Source organism: Columba livia, chromosome 2, assembly GCF_036013475.1.
Source record: "Columba livia isolate bColLiv1 breed racing homer chromosome 2, bColLiv1.pat.W.v2, whole genome shotgun sequence".
Taxonomy (NCBI): Eukaryota; Metazoa; Chordata; class Aves; order Columbiformes; family Columbidae; genus Columba; species Columba livia.
Window position 1 is genome coordinate 75,196,068 of NC_088603.1, and position 18,070 is coordinate 75,214,137.

Consider the following 18,070-nt stretch of genomic DNA (forward strand, 5'->3'; position numbering starts at 1 on the left):
ATAACATTACCCGAAATGTACCAGAAATAACCCAGCAGCATCTCTTCACCCCACAGGGCTCACCACACATCGTCACGGTTCATACACTCTGGCAGCACAGGAACGGCCCTGTTTAGCTGGTGCTAAACAGAGGGTTTTACTGCAAACCTCCTCCTCTGTTTCTTTCACTTTCAGGAATAAACTCCTGCATTCTTTACTGGTAGCAAACGCAGATCCATCCCCATGCTAACCCACAGTGCCATCGGAAACTGCTGCTATAACTCAAGAGTATCATAAAAGGATATGCTGGGGGTTGAGGACTGTGTCCGCATTTCTGAGAAATGATGGAAATAAAGGGAAGTGTTGTGTTGTTTTGTTTTGTTTTTTTCCCTGTGGCATTCACCACTTCATCACAAGAATCCCTGTCCCCACATTTTCAGAAACATTGTTGATTTTTGAGGTTGCATTTCTCAGAACTTCCCCAGGAAATGTGAACACTGTACAATGACAGCTTTAGATAACAGAAACATTTTCTAGCAGGCAAACTGGGCTGCCAGCTTCCAGAAGGGAACCACAGACACAGCCTGGAGAACTGCTGCTGCAGCTGTACTGCACCTTCGGATTAGACAGTCAAGAGTAGTTTGCCAGTTTGACTCTTTTATTGTGCTGCTCCTGTCTGTTCTTGCTCAGTTATCATTCACTCTTATTTCCTAGACTTTCTTGTCCAAAGCGCCCCAGGAAACTTATGGTGTGTAAGCTATGGTAATCATGAATGCACAACATGAAGGTGCTTTGCATCCAGTTATATGGCAAGTGGCTAATGTATGTTTTCCTTTTCATGGGTCATAAAGCACGTTGCAAATGTTAATTTGTTAAACCTCATGCAGAATCCCTCTGAGGAAGATGTTGCTTATGTTAAACCAGCAAACTAGTAGTAATGTCTCCCTATCAGTCAGTGGCAAGTTTTATTTTTCTCCCACAGACTAAAACCTTTCCCAGGTTATGTTTAACTGTGATTTCCCTGATTTAAACCACCCTTTACGAAACATTCTTCATTTCTCAGAGCATGGAGAGAGCCCTGTCTTTCAGATCTGTGTCTCAGATCATCAAAACACGAGGAAGAAAACACATTTCTTGGAAGTTCATGGCTACAGTTTTCCATGTCAGTAACTTCAATGAGATGCTTTAGACCATTTTCCTCCTGTTCTTTGAGACTGAAATAATTTGCTTTATCCCTACATAAAAGGCACCCTTCTTTACTACATAAATAATGAAGCCTCTTTAGAAATGTGTGGTTTTGTATCCTGTTCCTGCAGACACCGTATACAAAATTTTCTTTGGAGTAATTTGAGAATTTAGCGGGGCTTAGGAGAGGTCATCCAGAGAGGTGGTGGAGTCTCCGTCCTTGGAGACATCCAAAAGCTGTCTGGATATGATCCTGAGCAACCAGCTGTAGGTGGCCCTGTTTGAGCAAGGGAGGTGGAGCAGATGACCCCCAGAGGTCCCTTCTGACCTCAATCATTCTGTGAGCTTTTATTTCAAGAATGAATGCAGAAAAAGACCACTAAAGAGGGCCCAAATCCTTCCCTCCTGTGTGCATAATTAGTTGTAATCAGCTCCCTTTCTAGAGGTGTCCATGAGGGCAGGATCCTGCCCTTTTCCCTGACTGAATATTCCTGCTGTTATTATCATTAAAACCAATGGTACTAATAAAAACTCTGACAAAATCCTCCAGGGCTCATGGAGGGAGTACATGTCACATTATTCTTAAAACTGGTAAGGCATCACTTTAGATATAGGCGTATATCTAAATAAATAAATGAAGCCAAAGCTGCTTCTAGTATAAGCTTTTTATATAATGCAGAGTAGCATAAAGGCAGAACCATTACACATCACTGGGGAGAAAGTGATACAATAATCAGAAAACAGGTCTATTTACTGTAAACAAGTATTAACTGCTTGGCAGTTGCTACAGGAAAGGGAATTAGCATGGCCAGGTCTCCACCATGCAAAGGATTTGCCACAGCTACAGAATGCAGAGGAAGAAAAAGTATCCCTACATCACCTCTCTGCTGACCAGGGTCCAGCTGACCAGAAATCAAAAAACACAGAACAAGGGCTACTCTTTTTTTACTGGCAGTTACTGAAAATTGCTGCAGACAATTTTCCTCAGACAGTAGCATACCAATTCCACCTTTGCAAGCCCTATACTACATGGCTGGGTACTATACTACATGGTTGGGCTGGCGAACTGTAAGGAATGCAGAGGCATACATGGGCATTAAGGAAACAAAGTGTTATTCACATCCACTAAAGTTAAGGCAAAATTTACTCCTGTTCTGGATTCAGATCAGTATTTGCAATTCAGTAATCCTAGTGGCAGAGCATCCAATTGATTGGTTCTGAGCTAAACTGCTTGCAGTGGTTACTTTGAAAATAAACTAGCTGTCAAAGGGTTAAGAATGCATTGAGAAAAAAACATTCATTTCTGATTTTTATCCGTGTTTTTCTCACAATGTTAAAAAATGGCCCTGATTTTAAGGTGAGCAGAATTTGCCAAAGAAAAGAATAGTATTGGTAGGATTGTATCTAATAAAATACAAGAAAGGGTGGTCAGCCATAAAGACCTCTGTGAGAGGAAGAGACCTTGCCACAGCGACAGCTCCTGTAGCAGCTGATGCTACGGTGCCTTCCTCATTGACTTCCACATATGTCTTATGGACAACATTTGACAGCACCAGAGTATTGGTAAACGACATTGCAGAAAGATCAGCTTTTGATTCAGTGAAGATGTCAGTCATCCCCATCTCTTTTAATAACTCATTGAGGCTAAAGGTGCCTTCAAGCTTGAATCTGGGGAGGTACACCTCTACTCTTGTCTCAAACATGTGCTCTGAAGAGGTCCACAGCACTAAATTTTCACAGGTCATTGTGCTTTCAATCTAGAAGATGGAGGGGAAAAAAAGAGCTTAAAATACGTGCACAGCTTTGAAAGGTTTAGATCTTTATCCAACCTCTATTCAACCAACTTTCAGCAATAGTCCATGATGCATACTGCCTTACCTGCTCCAGCCCACTGGTAGATCCATCAGCCATGTCACCTGGCAGCAGGATGATCATGCTCAGTGTCTTCTGAGCATAAGGGAGTTCAAGGACCTGAGCACCCATCTCCTCAATGAAGCCCAATTTAAACATGCCTTTCTGATACATCATCGGTACAGGTTTTTTCTCATTCTGTGTAAAAGAAAATTATACAGTAGTCACTTAAGCAATACAGCTCTTAACATTTAAACTTATTATAGGTGCAATATCAGTAATCCGGGTTTCAGCAGTAGTTGTTGTTAGACTAAACATTTTTCTTTATTTTGTTGCATATACAGTAACACACAAGACATCAACTTTGGCATGCGTAAATAAAGGCGGTAATTCTCTGGAAAAAGAAGAAACAGCACTGCAAGAATCAGGCTGTCATTTATCAGACTGATTGTTTAAACAGGAAGCAATAAATAGGTCAAGAGCAAAATCATAGCCTTTCTCGGACACGGTCTTCTAGATCTTGTTATCTCACCTTTTTTGCAATGAGGTTGTTTGAAAGCTGTGTATAGACTCAAAGTTTCCTTTTACAGTTAGCGAACTTCTAAAGCAGTGAAAGAACAACTTGGGTAGATGTCATATTTTCAGAAAAATAACCCTGCTAATATGGATTAGCATACAAAGAAAAATCTATGCAGCTTCTCCCTGCCTCATAGTTTCTCCTACTGCAGCAGTGCACCAAATGTTCTCAGCTATGGATCATTGTCTATATCCGTATTCAAATATAGATTTAAAGTCACACATATAAGCACTCAGTATGACAGTTTCTTACCGGTGTCATAACAACGGAATGCAACATGATAACTAGAAATACATGGTTTTCTGACTTTTTCCTTGGATCTATGAGTAACACTCAAAAGACACTTTTTCCCATACAAAACTCTGCAAGTTAAGATAAGACCTAAATCTGTTGGGTTTTTTAAATGTTGTTATAGGTGAGAACTAAGAGAATATTTGCACAAAATATGGAAAGAAGACAAAACTGAACTAAATCTGAGTCATTTCTGATAAGATCTGTCAGGCTTAAATGCCACAGACAGCACTTGGAGAAACATGCTTGTTAAAGAACTAACTTTGCAACCATATTGTGAATAACTTAGTTAAAACAATGAAGGCTTTAAAGATATCCCTAAGGTATGAAAAGAAGGCTAAAATTAAAATACATCTAATATCAACCTTCAAATGTTGCAGATACTACAAATAAGCCAAAATACCCTGTAATATTTTTTTCCTTTTTCAAATTGTAACTGTGTATTTGCAGTTTGTTACTACAAACTAGTAATAGTTTGTAGTAGTCTAGTTTGTTTGGTCTGTTTCTTTAGTCTCTCAAGTGCATAGCTAATGTTGAAAGACATTGAACATATAAACGCCAGGATGACCCCTGGTGGCTGTCTGAAATGGGATGCTCAGATTTGCTTCCATCCATGACAGCTACCTGTAATGAGTACTATGTTCAAACGTGCTAATCAAGGCTAACACTTGAGTTTTTTTCAGTCACTAAAGAAAACTCGGAGCTGTTGCAACTTCTGAGTCTTGCACATTTTTTCAGTAAAGATTATGCTTTTCTGTCAAAAACCCTCCTGCTACCTCTTCCCAACAGGAGAAGTAGGTTAAGTTCCCAGCACATCCACACTGTGTTCACAGGGCAGCTGAGCCCTGGACATTGTGCTTCTGTGTTATGCTTGCTTCATTGCTCACAATATCTAGGGTAAATAATGTTAAGATGTACCTGATTCAGTTTAAAATCTTTCTGTACTGTTTTTTGTTCCTCAAACTTGTATTCCCAGGATGCTTTGAAGTAGATGACATTCACCAGAACCAGCACTGCACGTCTGTCGATCACACCAGGAGCAAAGAGTTCCTTGATTTTACCTAAGGAAATTTTGGAATAAACAAGTATTTTCTAGCTGTCATTATGGCTCTGGACTCTATTATTTGTCTGTGAATTTAGTTTTGAAGAAACTTAGAAATCCAGTTCTTGGTTTATCCAAATGACAGAGACAATATAGACAAAAAAATGGTAGATTCCTTTGCGCTGTTACCAGCCAGGGAGGGCAGGAGGGACTGGGGTCACCGAATTAGCCAATTGTCAGTGCCAGAGACCACACATATGTGCCAGGTGACATAAACCATGGGGAGGGAGGCAGCATCATTAATCATATATTTCAGTTTATATGAGGGCATCTTTCGCTTTGCACCAAGAGCAGCAGTTAGGCAGCTGTGGAGCCTTTGACTTCCTACACAGAGGCTGAAGTAGGAGTTAGCAAGTCCACAGGCTTCATGTGAGCACCCAGAGCAACAATGGCTCCTAACACTGTGCAAAGTGGCTCTTGACCCTTCAGCCTTCTTACTGGGAGCCAACTGGGGTTAACAGCTCTTTCCCACATCAGTCACAGATCAGTCTGCCAGAAAAAGGGCAGGTTTGGTCAGGAGATGGGCAACCGAGAAATTACAGAAGCCTTGAAATTTATTTGCCTGTCCCACAGTAAGTTCTGGTTTATGTTCAGCCAGAAGATTTAAAAAGTTACCATCCCACTGCTACATCAGCCCTGGCAAAACTAAAGGAAACCATGTTTAGTCTAATCGGCAGGAGCCAATGGCCCCTGCTAGCCTGTTAAAGGCAAGAGCTGGTCTATTGTCACTTGTGATAGTGAGTCTTGCTGGTGGTCACATCTGTCATCTTTGTGGGTCTCACTCTACATATAACCAGGTCCTTGGTTGTCCTCCATCCTCCCCCAGGTTGTTCTCAGTCTCACCATGAAGCTCACAATATCCATCCCTTGCTGTCCTGTATCTGCATTTGTGACTTTTTGTGAAAGCAATTTGTCTGGTCAAGCTTCATAGGTATTGTTGCAATTATCATGCGGGGCATAAGGGTGGGAATGCAACAGTATTTTACCACAAACATACCTTTAATTCAGAAATAATTTAGCTGATAATTTAATATTTCAACAGTAGATAGGAAGACCAACCATCTCTAAACAGCATCAGACTGAACACCGAGAAATGTGAACAAGTCTTTGCTTTTCATACCCTAGAATTTCTTTTGTTGAAGCAGTGGAAGAAGGCAGTGATAGTATGGCTATGATTTTGCTTTGGTTTACCTTGTGTCTCACTTTCAACCCAACTGTTGATTTTTATTCTGGCAACTTCAACAGCACTGTGAAAGTCCACTGTTTGCAGCATTGCTGCATACAGTTCCTTAGCGCACGTTAGAAATTGCTGCAAAGCAAAATAAAGATTATGAATTGGTCAAATCTGTTAAGTACTTATTCCCTTTCAAAAGAAATCAACAGTTCAAAACTGTTGTAGAAATTGTGAGGGACCTGTTGACTCCATAAGGCAAAATTTATTTTGGAAACATCAAATGTCTGAAGTTTATTCAGAGAATCTTTGAAGAAGAGACAATTATTCTATTGCATAGGCAAAAAAAGTAAATAAGTAAAAAGAAATCTACATGAAAGAGTCTTCCCATGAAAAAATGCATACCTGAGGTCCAGACAAAAATAAAAAATTAGAGAAGATGCAAGATGTATTGTTTAATACTTAGGTATCCAAATCATTCAACAGGAGTAATTGACAGCAAAGTAAAGATGTGACTAACAAGGCACCCATACTAAGTAATCTAGGGACCAGTCTGTCAGTAAGAAAAGAGTAAGAAGTTTAGAACAGCAGCTGTATGCATTAAACTATATAACTTCTCAGGTAACAAGCCCTCTCCAATCTTGCTGCTGCTCCAGTAATGCCAATTGCAAACCCAGATGTAAGTACCTTACAGACAGATTGAACAGGCCATTTTTGGCTGTAGTCACACCTCTGGCTGAGTGTAAACATATGCCAAAAGCAAACAGAGTCCTCTTTTTTTTTTTTTTTTGCTCTATAGCCATTGATAGCCATAGGGTAGGGGGGAGGTTTAAACAAAATAATTGAAAGCTGACAATCTTTTCTCTTTCCCACCAGTCCCAGGAGATACGGCTCCAAGGAGCACATCAAGTGCTCCAAAATATACACAAGTGGGGGCAACAGGGATGCTCGCAGTTACAGGGAAGCTTGAGGTCAGGGCCACAGCAGTCAGCAGGCACAGGTAACTCACCTGCCGGAGTTCAAATCCTTGTTGTATAAAGAGATTGTTGGCCAGGGATAAAACATAGCCTTCACCAAGGTTTTGCAATTGTAGAAGCAGTGCCTGAAACACTTGATGGTTAAGGTTCCCATCCTTGTTACACTAGGAATATTACAAACACAACAGTCATAACCATTCCTCTACATAGCTTTCGTTGTTAATTAGATTACACTATAGGGCTAATTCCTGTTGTACCTATTTTTAAATCTAGCTAGTTCAAGCTTTGTAGCCTGATCCTCCTTCAGATAAGATCACTGAAGGCTTTGGCATCAGCTTCATGAAAAACTTGGCCCTTAATAAGGCAACAGCTATTATCAGGCATTTCGTAGTGCGTTAGGTAGACTTTGTTCGTGTGATCTTGACTCCCTCCAGTGGCAGACTCTCATGCTTCACAACTAGTAACCCACCGTGCGGCGAAGAGAAGGCTCCTGTGCTCCCCACGCAAGGATGTACCTGTGAGAGGGATGACTGTCTCTCCTGGCTTCGTTCTGGCTCCATTTCTAGGGCTGCACTCTCAAGATCAGATCCAAAGCTCATTCTTCCCGCATCTTTCCTGATGTGGAGCACCTGCAGTTGAAGATGCCAAATTATGGCAACTGTAACTGCGATAAAAGCATTTTCCGTGTTTAAAAGGTTTGCTATGCTGTCCTGCAAAAATGCTGTAGATTTATGAAAGATATTTTCTCAGCTTCAGTCAGGCTGAAATGGCAGACTTGGCATTCTTCATATATTCATGTTCAAATTCACTTTTCTATACAAGCAAACCAAGAAGAGCTTGCACTTAATCCCTCAAAATGTTACTCTCCACTAACTCAAAATGTTTACACTTGATTTGTATTTTTATTGCTACAGTTACCTTATATTTCAAAACAAAATGTTGCTTCGGGCAAAGAGACAAAAATAGTTTTATATTAAAATACCGAAACTGGCTTTTTGTAGCCATTCTTAATCTTTGCGTCAGCTTAGGAAATACATCAAAACCACAGTGCTCTTAATGGAAAACAGTCTTTGTTTCTAATGTACAAATATCTTTCTGCAAATTTTCCAGAAGTTTCTCCATTATAATAATATTGCATTATACATAGACTTATTATTTTTTATTGAGGATACTGGATCTTCATTGCTTTCCTAAAATAAGAAAAAGTCCCTGTGTATTGGATTTATGTGGCAAGGTTATGGTAGCCAGAGGGCTGCAGTGATGGCCTCTGTGCAAGGAGATTGTAGGATGCCCTCATGTCAAACAGAGCTGGTTCCAGACTGCCCCAAAATGACTTATGTATGTTTTGCTGTGACAGTAATTGGTGAGTGATGACTCTGTCCTTATCTCCACTCACAAGATTTTTCATCTAACTTTCTCTCCCTGTCCTTGTTGAAAAGGGGGAGTGAAAGAGTGGCTGGGTGGGCAGCTGGCAGCCACCAGCCAAGGTGAAGCCATCACACCCTGAGAACCTTCTGAAGAGGGCATGTCTGCCTCGGCTGTGGGTGACCCAGCAGTCAGACTGTGCAGGTGGCAGTGTTAGGATATGATAGATGAAGATCTGCCAGTACAGAGCCAGCTATTGACAAGAACCTCTGCCTTAGGATTATTGGTCTTCTACTGCTCATGGGCACAAACAAGAAAAGAAAGATTGTAGATAGCAGAACTTGCACTGTGGGAAGCAAAGCTTCAGCAATCGAAGGGGTGGCCTTCTTCACCCCCTCCCTGCACACCTGGGTCCCCATGAGCTCTGCAGGTGAGACAATTTGACTCTTGAATATCATAAGTGATAAGTGAGCTAATGTTTCCAGCCACCCAGGTGAAATTACTTCAGGTTTCTGCAACTACCCACACAGACTCACACTTTCAGGATTCTTATAGCAACCATGAGAGGAAGTGTCTGTTCGTAATTCTGAACCACATTCTGGCAGCAGGTATGGGGAAAGCCAGAGTGCCACACTGTGGTGTATCACCTTCTTTCATTCAGCTGTTGCTCCGTGCTCCGGAGTCTGCATGGGAGCATGATGTGACTCACACAAGCAGATGCCAAGGATCACAGCACACAAAGCACAGCTGGGAAGGCAGCAGCTGTGCTTGAACTCTTGCTTGTTTTCTATGAGACCCTCACACATATGTCATGCTAGGATGCCCGACATTTCCATTAAGGGAACAGCAAGCAATATGGAAGCATCTCAGCATGTTTCATTAATACTTACTTTCTCTATCTGAGCAGCAGTGTTGTTTCTTGCACCTAGATGGACCAGGCCCAGGGCAACAGAGATGCTCATTGGAGAGAAGGCAATGTTTGTGTCCTTTGCATTTCTGTTGAGCTTATTGTAGAGATCAAGGCAAAACTCAGTAATTGATCTAGAAATGGGGTCCATCATGAAGCAGCTGCTGACTGGAGCACAAAAGAAAGAAGAAATTTAATGCAGCTTGTTGCCTAGCTAGATCACACTGTGAAGCATCTGTCTGCTCTGAGACTGTCCCATAACTCCTTGCTAAATAACAGAAGTTTGCCAAACTCTGAGAGTTTGAAACAGCCAACCTTGCACACATCTGTCAGTCCATGCTCCACAGCAAGGACACAGCAGGTCTGGAAAACAGACCCACTCTCGCAACATATGTGAATTCCTCAGAAAGGACCATTTTTCTATCTTATCCTATGGAGTTTCTTATTTCAGATCATGGCATTGAAATCAGTGACCTGTGGATTAACATTTTCCTTCTCCAAACTGGTTTGAGGTATACAGTTATATCAGCTCTTTTATCTTGTAACAATATTCAATTAGTGACAGAAAAGTAGTGACAGAAGCTATGCCTGCATATAACCATGTCTGGTAACCAGAGCTGTGGTATGAAGGTTTCAAACAACAGGTTTATAAAAATAAAATCACTATTTATTAATGTTTTCATATATGAAAAGGGGTCATTAACAGCCATGGAGACTGAACTACATATGGAAATGAACAGTTTGAAATACTTTTTCCCTTCTCATGAGTTTTCCAGGAGCCACAGATTCAAGTATGATTAACAACTAAAATTTCCAAACAAACCAATAGCTCAACTGCCATGAAAAGAAGTCTGTAATTTCCTGCTCAATGATATGACAAGATCTGTGTCACTCTTTTCTTTTGCACTAGAAATATAACAGTCTGATATCTTTCCTGTGGGGCATTTACATTAAATCTGCTCTGCGAAGAAGCTGGGAACAAGTTCAAGCTTGGTCCTTACAAGCAGGAGGCCATCTGGAAAAGAAGGGGGTTAGAAACTCCTTTTCTGTCCTTTTGGAGGAGAGCTGTAAAGCTGTTGTGTGAATGCCAGTGGGATCACATGAGCTTTTCTAGAATCATTATGTCCAAAAATCCTCACATCACTTGGAGTGTTAAACAAATGATATTTTGGACAGCACACCAGAAAAACTTGTGAAAAGCAAAGCTTTTGCCTGCTTGCAAACATAGAGATGAGTAGCTGTGGCCTGTGTTCCAGAAAGGTACTTTATTTAGGGGAAAATACAGAGCCACAGTATGGAGAGAAGGCCCTCATGTCTCCCACGGTACAGATCTGGATGGCTCTAGCTTTCAGCCTGCAACAGGACAAGCATGGGTTGGGTCCATAGCAAGCTGCCAGAGCTTCTCTCCACTGAGAAGATGGGTGAGTGCACAGCCAGTTGGTTATATCCACTGTCTACAGAAAGCCATGGCACAGCAGGTGCTTCTTCTCAGCCCTGTGCCCCCCATCTGCTGCAAACCACAAGCCCAAGTTATGTGAGGAACTCCAGCCTGCATCACCAGAAGGCTAAGGGTGACAAAAGGCTGGTGCAAAGCTGAGCTTCAGGACTTTTCATCAGCAGAGCTCTTGTGCAGCCTGTCCTGGGCTGTTGATGTCCAGCAGCCACTTTGAGAGGGGTTTAGAGCCTTCTTGGGAAGGGGCTGCCTGGTGTTGGGGACCCCCATCCCCTTCCAGCCAATGATCCCCTGCCACTCCTTTCATCCACGGAGGCCCCAGCTCCTCTACCACACACACAGAGCCTGCCCTGCGCAGAGCTCTCTTTACTCCACAAACTACTCAAAATTTCTTGCATTGTCCTCAATGGTGAAGAGGGCATGCTACCTCTTGCTCGGCCATGAGCCGGACACAAACTTTGCATGAGAAGCTGGGGCTTGGGTAACAGAAGTTACCAGGACTTAGAGAGCTGATGTGGATCAGCTGAGATGCAGCATTTGTCTGTGCAAACCACCTTAGCACACAGCAAGTGCCAGACAATGGGTATGAACTCAGCCCACACAAAAAACACACTTAGCTTAAGACAGATTGCTGCAGTGGCTTGGAAAAGCTGAAAAGTCAAGTTGCTTAATATATTAAGGTGCCATGTGTGGCAAATACAGTTGTTTCTTGCCTTTTGACTAGCTTGAAGAACACAGCAATTATCAATGCTTCATCAAGGTTCTGACTCACGCTCTGTGGATAGAACTTGCAATGCTGAAAGAAGTTCATATCTGTTTTATACTGAGATGTTTGTTTTACCCCGAAGTCCAGAAGTACTTCACACAAAGACCTAATACCAGTGGGAAAAATGGAGGTGAAACACTCCAAAGGTTCTCTGAACAAACAAATTAAAGATGAGTTATATCTCATTAATTCTGAAAACAGCTGTTCTAGCTTTGCTGTTTGTGACTCTGTGTGTCTGTGTCTTTCATTTTCCTTTTAATAACACAGTCATCTTTCCACAAGAGAAGTAATTATTTAGTGCAATGTCTTTTTCTTCTACCTTCATTACCTACTATCTGGAACATTCTAAAACAAGACAGTGCTCTTTTAGTGCTGAAATTTGTATTGCTCCACTTTCACACCTCTTGAAAGATCTGAAATGGAGATGTGAAATGGTTCATGGTGAATGTAGGTCGTGAGGCATATTGTAGGTGTGCCCAAGCCTCAGAATGAGTCAAGGAGAAAAATAGAGTTAATAAACATTCTCAGAAGGAAAGAGGCACCTCCACCCCACCCTGCAGGGACAGGACTGACTGCCAAGCATGGAGGGAGAACCCTAGAAATAGGAACAGGTTTTAAAAGCAAGTGTCTGTCCTATCAAGGTGGCTACTCCTTTAGAAAAAGCAGCAAGCTGTCCTCATGGTGTTGTCCAGGTGCAAACACTGTGGCACCTCCATGGTTTTGTGAGTGGGAACTACTTAGAGAGATGCCCTGGAAACCCAAAGCAAAAGAGGGGAGATGTGAGCTGGTGGAAGAACTTTTGTACTGCTGAATGAAAGGATTTAGCGAACTTCCTTAATCTAAATTGGGGTAGACACAAGCGTATGAATGATTCTACACCATAAAGCCATGTGTAAAGTCTGTGAAATCAGTGAAGTTTTGGATTTACTGAGAGACAGTGGAGTTTGAAGAACACCTACATGGTGGACAAGAAATGGTAACGTTATTTTTAAAAGAGTTTGCAGTGGTAAGGAGAGAAGATATAAGACGGAAAGAAGTGCAGAAGATCAGGAGGATCATAGCTGCTCTTCTGCTCTAACAAAAGCGCCTGCACTGAACACTAGCAATAGTGCAGATACAGCAAGAAGGGTTGGGGCTTTACAGCTGATGAAGGGAGGTGTTTTGCATGATGGTTCAGTAGCTTTCAACACAGTCCAGCAGATGGAAATCACTGGCACTCTTCTATGTGAGCAAGAAGCTACCCAGGAAAAGAGCTTCCTTCAGAGAAAACCACTGTGTACCAAAGAGGCTGAGAAGATAACAATCTCCTTCCATGCCTGTGTGAAAGGAAGAACACTCCTATTCTATAACCATTCATGATCTGTTCTCTCTTCACAGTTTGTTTTTGGCTAAGTGTAGATAAAATCAAGATAAAAACTCCCAAATAATAAAAAGCTGTGCTCAAAGCTATCCTAATTAGTAGGTGTATTAGATTATATTATGCAGTCAACAGGAGGCAGCAGTAAATGAAGTGGGGAGGCTAAGAGAGCTACAGCCTTGTTTTTAAGGTAACTCTATATTTACTACAAGGTAAAGCAAGAAGGAACCTGTTTTCCCTGACACCACATGATAATTCTCATTGCATGTTTTACTTATTCAATCTGCCTCCCATCAAGGTGCTTCAATGCACATTCCTTTCTCATATATGAAGGAGACAATTGGCAGAAAAGACATATGGCTATCCTAAAAAGGAGCACATGCCAGATAATACTGTCTCCTCACATGAAAAATCTGATTGGTAGAAGTGACTTTCTTGTTTTTTGTGACCATTCATGTGAAAAGAGGTTTCCGAGGGTTTCTGTGCTGATTTGGAGTGAAAGAGACAAACAGCACATAAGAAAAATGAAATTTCGTACAACAAAATTCTAATCATCCCTATAAGACACAAAATATTTCCAAAGTAAGATGCTTTAAATTAAAAACCCATACATTTCAGTACAAAATAACTTTTCAAGGGAAATGTTACCAAGTTCATTTTCTAAAAAATTCTTCCTCTCAGGCCAGAAATGGCTTTTTCTGACTGCTTTTATTATTTTGCATCCGTACCTTCAGGATGTGTCTTTTCTACCTCTTTCTAGGCCAATTACTCCTGCCTAAATTGACATGAATGTACATTCACCTCTTATAGGCTCTATAGTGGCAAGTTATTTGCTATGCCTGTGTAGGCTTCTCAGCAAACTATTAAACATCATTGCCAAACCCAAGAGGTAATATCTCAATGATGAAGACTAGCACCTCCACTAAGAAAACTAAAACTGATTGCCACTCCACCCTTGCTATTTTGTATAGTCATTGTTTAAGAATATAAACAAACCCCTAGAAGCAGGGATCAGGGTACAGGGGAAAATCCTAAGGACCCAGTCAGACAACGGCATGCCCTCTCTCTTGTCTAGTCAACATTTCAAGGCTTTTTCCTGTGCCATGGAAAACTGAGTAAAGAAGGGAAATTAACCCGTATCTCCCACTTTGTGGGTGAGTTTGCTCAGGTCATCAGCACCGTCGCTCCATGTGAATCCCATTTCTATCAGAGTGGGTAGAGGCTCTCTGAAAGAGACTGCCCTTCAACCCTCACAGAGACATAGACAAAAAAGCATCTGCTTTCTGGTATAAGCTACTGAGCTGATCAGTCCTGTGGCAATTAGAGTTTTCTGGATTTCTGAGAGGTCCTGGGGAAATTCCATATTCAGAAGTCTGTGAAATTTAGGCAAGAATCTTTAGATTCATAGCTTTGGACATGTGTTCCTGAATTCCCCATCTACTTCACACTGAAGACCAACTCCTTTTGTGTGAGTTCTTGAGCTACCTGAATTTTAGCAATTTTGCTGCCTGTAGCTTGTAAAGATATCTCCCCCTTTTGTCCCATTTGTAACATGATATTTACTTTAACAACCTGTAGACTACTTTAGATCTTCCAAAAAAAACCCACAAGTTATTCTGGGGAAGAAAAAAAATAATAATTATTTACCTTCTTGCCTGAAGAGGTTAAATGAAAAGTACAACAGCTGAGCTCTGGAGCATGTTCTTGTGAATACTGTATTACAAAAGCCTTCCACTCTCTTGTGGGAAAGTTCAGCCTCTGACCAATTGCTGATGATAGCAACATGTTGCAATTGAATGCAAATGCCATCAACATGAAATTTCCTGCAGAAGACTGGGAAACTTATATCTAGCTGTATGCTAATAGCTTTTCTCTCAAAGCTGCCCAACAAGTTAGGTAGGCAATATCTGCTGGCGACATCTGATTGAAATGACAAGTCACCCTCAGCTGGAAAACTAGGCATTAACCCTGGAGATCCATGGCTGTACTTCTGTGCACTGTCCCATTCAAATTTGGTGGGGCTGGGCTGGACACAGGGGTGTGCAGGGTTCATGCCAGGTTTCAGAGAAGCCTTGTTTGAAGCTGAACTTGCTTGCAGAGATAGAGCAAATGAATGGGAAATGCATGAGCTTTATGTTGCCTACAGCCATCTCCATCAGGTAAGAAGTCAGCTTTATGTGTATGGAAGGAGCTTAATTAGAGAGAGGAAGAAGTATTTCCTTGAACTTAACAGGAATCCCCAGCCAGGGGGTATTCTTTTAAATCATTGGACTTAAGAATAAAAGGCCAGGAGTGGCTGTTCACGTAGGTTACATCTCCAGAATAAAGTGAGATGGAAAAGATGAGAAGCGCAGAGCTGCACTAACCCAATGTTTGATAACCCCTAATCATCACCACTGAGCTCAGGTGCAACATTGGGCTATGGCAGCTGGACTCAGGGGTCAAAATTTAGTCCCTTAGGGTTGCAAGTGGCTTTGCAACTGTAATGGATTCGCACAGCAAGGTTTTGGTAGTGGGGGTGTCTCCTGTGGGAAGCTGCTAGAAGCGTTCCCCATGTCTGATAGAGTCAATGCCAACCAGCTCCAAGACGGGCCTGCTGCTGGCCCAGGCCAAGTAAAGCAGCAATGGCGGTAGTGCCTCCATGATAACATATTTTAAAAGGGGGGAAAAGTTGCTATGCAGCAGCAGCTGCAGGCAGACACAGAATATGTGAGAGAAACAATTCTACAGACACCAAGGTGAGTGAAGAAGGAGGGGCAGGAGGTGCTCCAGGGGCCAGAGCAGTCTGTTCCTGAAGGACTGCACCCTGTGGAAGGAACCCACACTGCAGCGGTTCATAAGAACTGCAGCCTGTGGGAAGGACTCACATAGGAGAAGTTCATGGAGGACTGTATCCTGTGGGAGGGACCCCAGGCTGGAGCAGGGGAAGAGTGTGAGGAGTCTTTCCCCTGAGGAGGAAGGAGCAGCAGAGACAACGTGTGATGAACAGACCACAACTTCCATTCCTCATCCCCCTGTGCCAGTCCCGGCATGGGGAGGAAGGAGGTAGAGAAAATCAGGAGTGAAGTTCAGCCTGGGAAGAAGGGAGGAGCAGAGGGAAGGTGTTTTGAGATTTAGTTTTTATTTCTTATTACCTGACTCTGATTTAATTGGTAATAAATTAAACTAATTTCCCCAAGTCAAGTCTGTTTTGCACATGATGGTAACTGGTGAGTGATCTCACTGCCCTTATCTTGACCCATGAGCCTTTTGTATCTATCAAGGCCAGGCTGGACAACCTGAGCAACCTCATCTTGTTGATGATGTCCATGCTTATCGCAGGGGGCTTGGACTAGATGGCCTTTAAGGTCCCTCACAGGTTTCTATATTTCCTCTCCCTTGTCCAGCCTCAGAAGGGAAGTGAGAGAGCAGCCTTGATGGGCACCTTGTGTACAGCCAGGGTCAGTCCACCACAACAACCGTGAAAATTTTCTGTCTTCCCTTTCTCACCTCTTCTTTCTTCCTACAAAGCATAAAACTGCCTTTGGATTCATAGGATATTTGAGAGGTGAGGGGAGAAAGAAGGAAAGAGGAAGAAGGTCTCTCAGCACTATCTTGCCCTTCACACACTTCCCTTCTAGTGCTGAAGATGGGCCACCCTCATCCTCAGGTGCAGTCCCACCAGCTTTGCTGTTCCTTGCTCCTCTGCCAAGGTTTCAGCCCAGCTGCCCAGGCTCCAGTGCTCCAGTGCCCACCCAAAAAGAGGGACTGGTAAACAATACAAGATACAATGATAAAACTAGTGTTCTTCTTACACCTATTTTTTTTCCTCACCTTTTTGTTTCCATTTGTCACTCATTTCTGTTTCTCTTTTGCCTTCCTGTACGTTTCTGTAGTGTTCCTTAGTCTTCTTCCTCAGTCCTTTTTGTATATTTGTGTTTGGGCTTTTTGGTTTTCAGTTTTTTTACTTCTTCACACTGCCTTACCATATACATTTTCTTCTTCTGCCTTTATGAGTCCTAGCCTCTTTTCCGTGACAGTCTAAGTATTTTTGAGCATCTTTCAAGACTTTCTCTGTGCTTTCTGCCTCCCTTCCTCCTATATTAACATTCCTTCTCCACTGATTTACTTCACTTGCTGTGCACATATGTTCCCTCAGAACTCCTTTGACATCAGTTTGATTTCTTTGCCTCAGGAAATGTCAATGTATGTGCAAATGTTGTCTTTTCTAGTCCCTTAGGATAGTACACTTGGGGTTCAAAACTGTACTGCTTTTCCTGTGGGGCCAATTGGCTCTACACAGCACTGTTCAAGCTTCAAAACCAAACTGCTCTTCCCCACAAACAACTTTTGTCACCACAAGACATTAAGATGTATCCCTTCTCTTCTACAAAATGCTGGGAGCGGGAAGTGGGCAATGACTGTGCAGGTAAGCAAGTGACAAGATGACTAGGCACATAATACTGCAGTTTGCAACTGCCTGCAAAAGCCAGTCATGGCTTGTTTTTTTTCCATCGGGGCCACCACCCATCACTGGATGGTAATGCTCTGTTGAAAGGTGAGGTGGAGCACCTTGACAATCTGAGCATGTCCTCAGGTATGTTCACTTTCTCCATCGTAACCAACACCTTTCAGCACATAAGCGTTTCTATACACAAGCTCCCACACATGTTTTCCCATGTCCTCCCATGCAATTCCTTGCCCCGGACCCAAAGGCCAGCATGGGTGGAACCGAACAACAGACCATAAAAGCATTTCTCACACCAGCAGGAGCCCTGCTGATACTTCTCCCTCACATGCTGCAAGATGGACATGTTTCATACTGGGACTGGTAGAGAAAAGTGGCAGAAGTGAAAAATAAACAAGAGCTTTTTGTGGGCAAGCTACCCCATTTATAAATGACCAATAAATGGGGTTGCCTTCTGTAGATTCAGACATCTTTGTATCTCTAACATCTGCTTACCTTGCATAGGCTGGGATACCTTGGCATTAGTCAGAACGTGGAGAAAGATGGGTCCCACCCTCAGGCAGTGTGTCTCTCTGCTTTCATGGGATAACCCTTCCTGTTAGCACAAGGAACTTTCTGAGAACATGTTCTTGTGTAAATTTG

At 42.3% G+C, this 18,070-nt stretch overlaps 1 protein-coding gene across 2 annotated transcripts; it reads right to left on the reverse strand.

The window, feature by feature from the left end:
• Positions 1 to 1,814: 1,814 nt before the first annotated feature.
• LOC102093404 (serpin B12) lies at positions 1,815 to 14,759 on the reverse strand. Of its 2 annotated transcripts, XM_005509736.4 has the most exons (8): positions 14,629 to 14,759; positions 9,389 to 9,573; positions 7,649 to 7,762; positions 7,166 to 7,297; positions 6,177 to 6,294; positions 4,802 to 4,944; positions 3,043 to 3,213; positions 1,815 to 2,921 (listed from the first exon to the last, which is right to left on the reverse strand). In XM_005509736.4, exons 2-8 carry the CDS (start codon positions 9,557 to 9,559, stop codon positions 2,517 to 2,519), a joined length of 1,254 nt encoding a protein of 417 aa, XP_005509793.3. In that variant the 5' UTR covers positions 9,560 to 9,573; positions 14,629 to 14,759; the 3' UTR covers positions 1,815 to 2,516. The 2 variants fall into 2 exon arrangements, with proteins under 2 accessions (XP_005509793.3, XP_064908629.1); XM_065052557.1 differs by lacking the exon at positions 7,166 to 7,297.
• Positions 14,760 to 18,070: the final 3,311 nt, after the last annotated feature.